The sequence below is a fragment of the Triticum dicoccoides genome, chromosome 1B (genome assembly GCF_002162155.2).
Source record: "Triticum dicoccoides isolate Atlit2015 ecotype Zavitan chromosome 1B, WEW_v2.0, whole genome shotgun sequence".
Classification (NCBI taxonomy): Eukaryota; Viridiplantae; Streptophyta; class Magnoliopsida; order Poales; family Poaceae; genus Triticum; species Triticum dicoccoides.
The window spans coordinates 240,247,038-240,258,702 of record NC_041381.1 but is presented as its reverse complement, the minus strand read 5'-3'; the positions used below and the strand labels follow the sequence as shown (position 1 = coordinate 240,258,702).

The following is an 11,665-nucleotide window of genomic DNA, read 5'->3' as shown; positions in this document are numbered from 1 at the left end:
TCATTGCAATTGCAAAATGCGTCGGCGGAAGGATTTTCCATTATCGCATTATGGGATAGAGCGAGGAATAATAAAGTACAAGAAGTCCTCCTGCAGGGTGAATATGGAGAAGAAATTATTTGGCTCGGTACATTATTTTATTGTTTTGTAACAATGTACTTGCTCTTACTGTAATTCTTTAAGTAAATAATGTTTCATGTGGTCTTCTACGCAACGGGCATCTTACTAGTGAATATTCATATTCCTGTGATAACACCACCGCCTGATCTGGGTAAATCCCCTGTCATTGGATCAGCAGTTCTAAGAGATCACACTGCCAAGGAAGTGAAGACACCCCCATGTTGGTCAAGGCCAACACTAGTCCAGACCTTAAGACTTAGCAAACATGCAGCACACCATTGCTGTTCAGACAATGGTTAACAGAGAACCTGTTGAACAGTTAGCTGAAACTAGCAGACAACAAGAGAGAATGGAAAACACTGGCCAAATGAAGCTTGGTAGAAACACACCAATTGTTAAACCTGCAAAGCTCAACATCCCTGAATTTGCAGGGCAAGATGCAGACTCATGGATACAGACAATTGAGCAATATTTTGACTCTGCTATAATCCCTCTTGAACAGAGAACTGAAATTGCTATTACTTACTTTAAAAGGGAGATGCTATGAAATGGTGGGGAGGTACTGGTTTCTATGCTGGCAAATTACCATGGCACAGGTTTTGCAGATACTTGAATGACAGATTTGCATGGCACAAATTACACGCAGACTGCATGGTTCGAAATTAAAAAAAAAAAAGGCATCACCGCAAGCAAATTTTATTAAAACAAAACATCACACCGTTCGAATCAAGGTTCTTGATCTGACAAGTTAACAAAAACACAATACATGAACCAGGCTACATTGCACGTATATCCTTAATGGTCTGTCAAGTCAACACGCAAAGTCAAATACAGCTTTCCGTATATCATACAAGGATGAACATATATCCTTCAACAACAACAAAACGAGGAACATTTACAATTATGTTCTTTGAATCAAAACTTACAGCTGTACACAAATACAGCGGTTATAACCAGGCACTGAGGAACATATACCCCTCAACAACAACAAAATAAGGAGGAACATCTACAACTGTGTTCTTTGAATCAAAACTTACAGCTGTACACAAATACAGCGGTTATAACGAGGCCACTGCTCAGTGGTAAGTAGGTACACAGCCGGAAAGCAGAAAGGCAAACACTTAGGGGGCATCGGTTTGGAAACATCAGCATTTCGCTCAATTTGCCACCATAAGGTCTGACAGCAGTTATTACCTCATCCATGTCCATCTCAACCAAAACGGCATGAGTGAGGTTATCTTGAAGTAAGTTGGTTTTGGAGTGGATGGGCACCCGAGCGATCTGATGAGCTCTTCGACAGGCAAGATCTTGAACTTCTTTCGAAAATTCATGGCAACATTATCCACCTTATGCTGGTAAATCTTCCCATTCTTATCCAACTTATACTCTGACATGCCATCAAAGCGGCTATGACCATCCTGTAGGAATCTAGGGATGCCATGAACGATCCACCGGACCATAATTACATTATCGACTGGTTGCCATATAGTAGCAATGTCAATCCACAAGGCCTTGAAGAAAATCTGACCGGTAAACCGCAGCGCCCAGAATATCCTTTTATAGCTATCAATACCCACGAATTTACTGAGAGGATCTTTGAAGACAATATCTTCTCTGGAGATAGTGGCATATGGTTAGGAAAGAAGAAGACAGGAGTTGAATAAATCTTGAGAAATGAATATACCATGAAGTATAATTCTCATGACGGTATACCCCACTGCAAAATAATATCAAGACCATACAGATGCTGCAAAAAGCTGAGGCCCTCGAAAGCCGCCAGCAAAAAGCAGAAGTACTATACTATACAAAACTAGATTGCATTCCACACAAAGGTATGGTTCAAGCTTCTCCACACAAGAAACAAAGAAAGTTATAGTTAAGTTTTACCCGAATAATTGGCGCATTAGGCCTGACGGTTATGTGGCTATCAAGAGCCAATAATGTAATATGAAAGCAATTTCTCGTAACTGGAGTTGTTAAAGTTTTAGTGATGTATAGATTTTACAGTGGTTGCTTACTTCCGCTTTCAGATTCGTGTCCAGCAGGATAAGCGTGCCAAAGTCGCTAGGACGAAGTGGTGGAAGCTCAAGGGGGAGGTAGCTCAGGCGTTCAAGGAGAGGGTCATTAAGGAGGGCCCTTGGGAGGAAGGAGGGGATGCGGACAATGTGTGGATGAAGATGGCGACTTGCATTCGTAAGGTGGCCTCGGAGGAGTTTGGAGTGTCCAGGGGAAGGAGAAGCGAAGATAAGGATACCTGGTGGTGGAATGATGATGTCTAGAAGGCGATTAAAGAGAAGAAAGATTGCTTCAGACGCCTATACCTGGATAGGAGTGCAGACAACATAGAGAAGTACAAGATGGCGAAGAAGGCCGCAAAGCGAGCTGTTGGTGAAGCAAGGGGTCGGGCATATGAGGACCTCTACCAACGATTAGGCATGAAGGAAGGCGAAAGGGACATCTATAAGATGGCCAAGATCCGAGAGAGGAAGACGAGGGATATTGGCCAAGTCAAATGCATCAAGGACGGAGCAGGCCAACTCTTGGTGAAGGATGAGGAGATTAAGCATAGATGGCGGGAGTACTTCAACAAGCTGTTCAATGGGGAGAATGAGAGTTCCACCATTAAACTGGACGACTCCTTTGATGAGACCAGCATGCGTTTTGTGCGGCGAATCCAAGAGTCTGAGGTCAAGGAAGCTTTAAAAAGGATGAAAGGAGGCAAGGCGATGGGCCCTGATTGTATCCCCATTGAGGTGTGGAAAGGTCTCGGGGACATAGCGATAGTATGGCTAACTAAGCTTTTCAACCTCATTTTTCGGGCAAACAAGATGCCAGAAGAATGGAGACGGAATATATTAGTACAAATCTTCAAGAACAAGGGGGATGTTCAGAGTTGTACTAATTACCGTGGAATTAAGCCGATGAGCCATACAATGAAGCTATGGGATAGAGTCATTGAGCACCGCTTAAGAAGAATGACAAGCGTGACCAAAAATCAGTTTGGTTTCATGCCTAGGAGGTCGACCATGGAAGCCATTTTCTTGGTACGACGACTTATGGAGAGATATAGGGAGCAAAAGAAGGACTTGCATATGGTGTTCATTGACTTGGAGAAGGCCTATGATAAGATACCGCGGAATGTCATGTGGTGGGCCTCGGAGAAACACAAAGTCCAAGCAAAGTACATTGCCCTCATCAAGGACATGTAAGATAATGTTGTGACAAGTGTCCGAACAAGTGATGTCGACACTGATGACTTCCCGATTAAGATAGGACTACATCAAGGATCAGCTTTGAGCCCTTATCTTTTTGCATTGGTGATGGATGAGGTCACAAGGGATTATACAAGGAGATATCCCATGGTGTATGCTCTTTGCGGATGATGTGGTGCTAGTTGACGATAGTCGGACGGGGGTAAATAGGAAGTTAGAGTTATGGAGACAAACCTTGGAATCGAAAGGGTTTAGGCTTAGTAGAACTAAAACCGAGTACATGATGTGCGGTTTCAGTACTACTAGGTGTAAGGAGGAGGTTAGCCTTGATGGCCAGGTGGTACCTCAGAAGAACACCTTTCGGTATTTGGGGTCAATGCTGCAGGAGGATGGGGGTATTGATGAAGATGTGAACCATCGAATCAAAGCTGGATGGATGAAGTGGCGCCAAGCTTCTGGCATTCTCTGGGACAAGAGAGTGCCACAAAAGCTAAAAGGCAAGTTCTACAGGACGGCGGTTCGACCCGCAATGTTGTATGGCGCTGAGTGTTGGCCGACTAAAAGGCGACATGTTCAACAGTTAGGTGTGGCGGAGATGTGTATGTTGAGATGGATGTGTGGCCACACGAGGAAGGATCGAGTCCGGAATGATGATATACGAGATAGAGTTGGGGTAGCACCAATTGAAGAGAAGCTTGTCCAACATCGCCTGAGATGGTTTGGGCATATTCAGCGTAGGCCTCCAAAAGCTCCAGTGCATAGCGGACGGCTAAAGCGTGCGGAGAATGTCAAGAGAGGGCGGGGTAGACCGAATTTGACATGGGAGGAGTCCGTTAAGAGAGACCAAGGATTGGAGTATCACCAAAGAGCTAGCTATGGACAGGGGTGCATGCAAGCTTGCTATCCATGTGCCAGAGCCATGAGTTGGTTGCGAGATCTTATGGGTTTCACCTCTAGCCTACCCCAACTTGTTTGGGACTAAAGGCTTTGTTGTTGTTGTTGTTGTTGTTGTATAGATTTTATAGTTACATGTCTTCTTTTATCAGTTTCGACTAACAAAATTGCTCATAGCAAAGAGATAGTATCAAGTATTGTTCCAGCCTTGTTTTGGAGCAGAATGATGGAAGTCTTTCAAGTGGTTCAATGATAATTAAGATCCATAGAAGCCGGAAGGTAAAAACAGAACAAAGATTTGGCTAATAAGATCATTTCTGGGGGGAGACTGTAGGGGAGGCTCTGACAGTATATTATAATACAAAAAGAGAATATGTTTACAAGAGCGAGGGACCGGGGATATACATGAAAGATGGACTCCTAAGACAACTTTGTTCTACCTCCTAGATCAATTCCACCTCCCTAGGCAAGCCTTTGCCAATGCCATTTCTGTAAGATGGGCCGGGAACAGATCTAGAAGTTCTTAGGCTTCAGCAGCCTCAGCAACCGAAATACTATCATAAAGAGGGAAAGAACGATCTCCCGCAAGGCTGTAGGCTAGTGGATCATTATTCCAGGAGTCGTGGCAGTCATGCCATAGGAGGGTGGTATCCCCGTGGGCGACTTCCCAGTGTACAATGCTCCTGCAGCTATTGTTGAGCTTCATTATGCTTTTCTGATCCAGAATAAACCAATCGGGCCAGTGGCATGCGGCTCCTAGTTTTGGTAATATCTCCAAGTAAGTTTGACCCATGGAATGTCTTTGCTGTAGATGGAAAAAATTGAGCAGCAAGGCCTCATTCAGAATAGATCGATGCTGCTGCAGGGATTGGCAATATCCTGTTGCCTCATATTTACCCCAGAGGCATATGCGTCGGGCTCGGCCAATATACTCTTTAACACCGTCCGGGAGCTTGAGGGTGCCGAGATAGTAGGTGAGTAGAGAGCTAAGGACCGACTTAACTACTTTAATCTTAGCACCAAATCGTACAAATGAGGAATAGGAGGCAAGCCGCTGTTCCATCTGGTTCAAGAGAGGCATGGAGTCCCTAATAAGATCATTACAGGAATTTGTGTGCTCACATGCATGTGTAGAGATGACTTCAAATAGACTAGTCTAGATTTTGCATGATTTATCTGTAGTTCTGCATGGAAGTTCGTAAGTTAGTATGCGACTACACAAACAACGAAGTAGCAAACAAACAAGGAATTCTCTGTTTAAGAGTTAAGATATTACACACGATAGAAACGGTTGATGCTATTAAAAGATTGAGCTTCATTTATCGACTAGTGTACGTTCTACAAGAAATAAGTAATACTAGTAAGTTACCAAATTCATGAACCCCAGAATTCAAGTGTAGGAGGTGTTTGGTTGAGCTTTTAGCTGGTTTTCCACGCTTATAAGCCAGCAGCCGAACCAAACAGCTGGCTTTTATTCGGCTTATTCATAGAACCAAGCTAAGACTCTATTCCATACAACCCTTGGGCAGGGTTCCACTATCTCATGATAACAGAACAAAGCCTCCAGGAAGATTCAAACAGAAAAGTAAAGAGGGTTTTAACTACCATCTACTGCTAACAGAATACAGAGTCCAAAAATGAAATCTTCGGAGGGTGCAGTTTCCAGCAAACCAGACAAACCAACAGGTACCAGAAAGGACCATTTGTGGCTTGGGCAACTGCATGAACCCATATGTATGCCAATGTTCATTAACGTTGATCAATAAAGCTTGGCAAGATAAAAGAAAAGGTACCAGAAAGGAAACCAGAAAAGCATTACAGCAGCGCCCAGGGCTGGACGACAGCACAGGTCCAAACAGCACCCGGGGCTGGAGATAGCACAGGTTCAAACAGCACCCAGGGCTGGGCAATAGACTAAGGGCATCTCTAACTGATCCCCTAAAAACCTTTAGAGGAGGATAAATCTGGTTTTTCTCCTCTGAACTGGAACTAACCAGAGCCCAAAAACCGTTAGTTGAGTAAAAAAAATTACTCCGAGCTGGCCGAGATGCTTAAATATACTCGGCCGAGTAGTCACGGAGTAAAACTCCCCCACCCCACTTCGCCTCACTTACCACCACCCAATCCACGTCAGCGTGCCCCCACCCTTACCCGCATCCACTCCGCCGCCGGACCGCCACCAATAATGGCCGGATCCAGTCGCCGCCGCTCCCCACTGCCCATCCCCAGCGCTCGGCCCGCGGATCCAGTCTGCCACGAGTGTCGCCGCGTCAGTGCTTCCTCCTCCTCCGGCGCCGGCGCATCCCGCATCCCCGACTAGCCGCAGCCGCAGCCGCCAAAATATAGGCGTGCGACAACGCCTTTGGGGGATGTGGGTCGCAGAGATCACTGACCGCGGCACCGGCAAGCGGCATTGGATTGGCTCCTTCCACTCCACGGTGCAGGCGGCGCACAAACACGACATCAAGTCGGTCCAGCTCCACGGTGGCGCCGCCCAGCGCAACTTCCTCACGGCCTGCCGCGGTTGGAGCCGGTCGACCCCCAGGTGGCCACCCCACGGGAGATGCGGGAAGACCATGAGGCTAGCGAGCGCCTCGAGGCAGAGTAAGCCAGTGGGGCCTACATGGCGGAGCTCCGCCGCCACTACCCGGAGCGCGTCGAGGCAAAGCACCGGCTGTACGAACAGTACACGGCCGGGATGACGGAGGTCATCTACCTCTCCAGCAACTCTGAAGGTGACGAGGGCGGTGCCGGCGAAAAGGGACATGGCTGTCTCATCGGAGAGCTCATCGAATCGGAGTGGGAGAGGATCGAGAACGAGACCAATAGTGAGTAGTTTAGTTAGTTTTTATGCAATCTTAGTCTAAATTTCATTTAATTTATGTAAAATATTTTGAATCAAGTTTGTACCGAATCAAGTTCAAATCTACTATATCACTAAGCTCCCTAGAGGTAAAAAGCCTCACAATCAATTGAGGTGTTCAATTGGAATTGGGTCACCCAATTTTGACCAAGTCAACAATTTTTCAAAGCTCTCATTCAATTTTTTTATACTATATAATATTCTTCCTAATTTTTATATCTTCACAATTAATTGAGGTCTTCAGTTTAGAACTTGGTCACCTGATTTTGACCGGGTCAAGAATTTCTCAAGGAGCTCTCCCATTTAATTATTTTAATTCACCATATTTCCTAATTTTGAAGCTCTTTTATTCGATTGAGATACTCAATTTTGAATTTGGTTTACGATTTTGATCGGGCCAATGATTTTTCAAATCAATCAACACCAACCGGCTAGAAAAGCATATCAACCCCGTGCACCCTCTTACCACCTAGAAAAAAGAAACACCGCCATGTGATGATACTATAGTACCAATGTAGTACACGTAGCCACGGATGCAAAAAAATTTACCCACAGAAGTATGAGTTGATTAGCACATAACACAGAATCACACCATTAAAGGCTCACAAATAACCGCATTATAAATAAACATAAAACACACTCAATCGTCTCCCTCATCCACCAAACTAAATATTCCATCAGTTCCAAAATACAAGGGGTATTAGTTCTTTGGAAAGTCAAATTTCTTTAACTTTGACCAAGTTTGGAGCCAAAAATATCGACATCCAGAATATTAAGCCAAAAATTTATGGAAATTCATTTCATGATGAATCTAATAACACTAATTTGATATTATGAATTTTGATATATTTCTTCATAAATTTGATCAAACTTAAAGAGGTTGGACTTTTTCAAAAAAGTAATACACCTTATATTCTAAAACAAAAATGATTTTTTTAAGAATCTCAACAACACTAACGGCGCAGCAAAGCACGCCCAACACTTCTAGTCTAGTCTAAATTTGCACCAAATTTGTGTTGATTTTTTTACTCCGTTAAATTTAGGAGATCAGTCAGAAACGGCACTTTTTTAGAGGAGCAAATATCCTCCACTAAAGAATACTCGGCCGTATCCTCCTCTAAAGTTTAGGGGATCGGTTAGAGATGCCCTAAGACCCTAGCTATTAGGTACTCCTATGTTGCATTTCATGCAGCAATTAACTGGACTGATGGTTGGCACAAGGCTAGTAGCAATACTGGGAGCACTGCCACACTAGATTGGATAACCCAAGTAAGCCTTCAACTGGACTAAACTAGGACCGTGTTTCTCTAAGCTAAACCACCGTCCCCATCTTTAATACAGTAAGATTTTATCCAGTTCAACCTATGACTCTCTCGAGAAATTTCACATATTTTTACAATTGTTTAGCCAACTGGAAAAAAAATCCCACACATGGAAAAGGATAGAACTTTTGCTAAGACTGGCTGCAAACTATCCATTCATATCAGGCACGCAGAGTCAATAACATCGAAACAAACCTGTAGATGTCGAGGCTGGGTTCCTCGCAGAATACGTCAGGGAGCTCCTCCCTCAGCGTCCGGATGGCGTACCCCATGTTCACGTAGTACCTCCGCCTTTCTTCCCCGTCCTCTTCCGGGCGCCGAATCGCCGCCGGGGACTCTGCCGGAGTCTCTGGGGCCGAGAACAGAGGCGGCGGCAGCCTCCTCTCGCGAACGGGGTCCAAGACTCTAATCACTATCTTCTCCTTCTTCCCGGTCCCCTTCTCCTCCTCCTCCTTCACAGAGCCACCGGACGCCGCGGCGGTGACCTTGAACCGCCCGCCGCGGTCGCTCCGGAGGACGCGGGCTGTCGGGCGCCGGGCGCCGGCGAGGTTAGGGGCCTGGACAAGGAGGCCCATATGAGGAGGAGGAAGGATTTCATTTTCCCTTTTCCTCTATCTTTATATAGGCTAAGTGTCAAAAACGGGACGTATATAATACTCGTACATAATTATTATTCTCTTTGTCCGGAAATACTTGGAGGAGAAATTTCTTCAACAAGTATTTTAGATGGAGGTAAGCGTGTACACGGGGAAGGAGGTTTTTTTCCGAAACCCTAATAGCTCTGCCGACTAGGGTTTGGCGGACCTGACGGCGGCCGCAGATCGGATCAGCGGGGCGCACCGGAGTTCCTACCGGGGGGATGGCGACACCCTCCGGAAGCGGCAGCGGGGCGGCGAAGGAGGCGTTGTCGCCACGCACTGCGAGGGCTCGCCTCGAGGATCAACTTGGCAAGCTTGACATCTCGGAGGAGGAGGCGACGCCCTTGATGCTAGACGATCGCGTCGAGGGGGCGCCAGAGAAGTGGATGGTGGCAGGGAAGATCTTGCACCGCAATAAGCTTCACATCAACACCATCTCGAATGCCCTAAGGCCCGCATGGGGAAACCCTAGGGGCTAGTCCTTCGTATCACTGGAGAAAACATGTTTGTTGCGGAATTTGCAACGAAGCGAGACAGAGACCGTGTATGAGATGGATCTCCGTGGCACATAAGCAAGAATGCAGTCATCCTCTCTGATTTTGACGATTGCATGTGCTCGTCGGAACTTAAGTTTGATAAGCTGAAGGTCTGGGCCCGTGTTGTTAATCTCCCTTTCAATCTGCTGATGATTCCTGGTGCAAGGCAATAGCAAAACAGATTGATAAGGAGGCTAGTTCAATTCACTTTGATCATGGGGGAGGCTACATGCGTGCCTGTGTTACTCTTGACGTAGCCAAACCATTGAGAAGGTGGATCCTAATCAATTCTGCAAGGCGAGGTTCTACAGATCCGTATGACATCCAGTATGAGAATATACCTCACTTTTGCTTTTCATGTGGCCGTCTAGGTCACTCCAATCTGGTATGCCCAAATCCTGGTACGAGAGACGAGAACGGTGATCTGTCGTTTGGTAAAGGCCTGAGGCCACCGGAGGAGAAAAGGAAACCGGCATCGTCTGAGGGCTCCACGAAAACTCAGTCAGCCAAGATGAGCAAAAACGACACTAAGGAATCCAGTACTGCTGCTGATGGAGGTGTCGAGGTTAACTCCCCAATTAAGCGCAATACAGCCCCAAAGCGTAAGGGGGGCCCTCCAACCCAAGTCTACCGCAGAGTTGAGGTCCCGCTCTTGACAAACTATGCAGCGACAGAGGCGGATGGGGAGGCACTTGCAGGTGCAAGTCTGTCTAAGGAGGGAGAGGGCATTGAGGATGAGAGTGCTGTGAGAGAACCAAAAAGAAGAAACCCACACCTACAAACTCTGACAATACGGTAGAGGCTGCAATGCAGCCCTGCCCGTCCCAATGATATGCTTAAGCTGGAACTGTCGGGGGCTTGGGAACCCCGAGGCAGTTCGCGAGCTTCGCAGCGTTGTGAAGCAAGAAGGCCCCGCTCTGGTTTTTGTTATGGAAACAAAGATTGGAGGAAAACGTGTCGAGAAACTTCAGGAGACCTTAGGATTTGCTAGATGCTTTGCTGTTGACAGCGTCGGATTAAGTGGAGGCCTTGGTCTTTTCTGGTCCAAGGATGTTTCGGTAGAACTCAAGAACTATAGCTCGGCCCACATTGATGTTGTGGTGCGCGATGCTTTTGATAACTCGGTGAGTTGGCGATTCACCGGGTTTTATGGAGCGCCTGGAGCTGAGAACATGCATCACAGCTGGCGGTTCCTTCGTACCCTACACAACCTCGTGCATGATGAGTGGCTGTGTATGGGAGATTTCAATGAAACTTTATATGGAGAAGAGCATTTTAGTCGGATAGCCAGACCGGAATGGCAAATGAGAGCATTTCGTGATGCTGCCGACGACTGTGGGTTCCAGGATCTAGGCTGGTCAGGTGTCCCTTACACATGGGACAATCGACAAACCGGCCATGCTAATGTCAAAGCTCGGTTAGACCGGGCCTTTGCTAATGAGGGATTCAGACAGAAATTCGAGTATGTTAAAGTGCGCTATATCTGTTCAGTTGAGTCGGATCATTGCTTTGTACTACTGGATATGCGTCACCAACACCCCAACATCAACACACATACTTCGAAACCTTTTCGCTATGAGAACATTTGGCAGTCTCATAATGATTACGATCACCTGGTGGCCGAAACTTGGCGCGGCCAAGCTAGACAGCCGGGTCTGCATGGTGTCATGGACTCCCTCACGGCTCTAGAGCAGACGCTCAAGCCCTGGGGTGTTCGAGAATTGGTTCCTTGACAAGGACTGTCCGACAACTACAGAAGCGGCTTGACAGATTGCGATGCCAGTCAGTTGGACGAGGCCCGTCAGAGGAGGAGAAAACTACTATGTCAAAACTCCGAGAAGCACTCAAATTGGAGGATATATGGTTTAAACAACGGTCTCGTGTTCCTTGGTTGCGCGAGGGGGACCGCAATACGGCCTATTTCCAAGCGCAAGCAAAGCAGCGCAAACGATTAAACAAGATAGCCAACCTGCAGCGGTTGGATGGTTCTGTCTGTGCTTCAGGAGATGAGGATAAAGAATAAATCCTTGCATTCTATCAAAACCTATACACATCACGAGGTTATAGTAACTGTGATGAG

General features: G+C 46.3%; 1 protein-coding gene across 1 annotated transcript; it reads right to left on the bottom strand.

The window, feature by feature from the left end:
- Nucleotides 1–883: 883 nt before the first annotated feature.
- On the bottom strand, nt 884–9,014 carry LOC119330002. The gene is made up of 2 exons (XM_037603112.1): nt 8,607–9,014; nt 884–1,734 (listed from the first exon to the last, which is right to left on the bottom strand). The coding sequence occupies exons 1-2, from the start codon at nt 8,984–8,986 to the stop codon at nt 1,311–1,313; spliced, it is 804 nt and encodes a 267-aa protein (XP_037459009.1). The 5' UTR covers nt 8,987–9,014; the 3' UTR covers nt 884–1,310.
- Between the last annotated feature and the right edge of the window lie 2,651 nt (nt 9,015–11,665).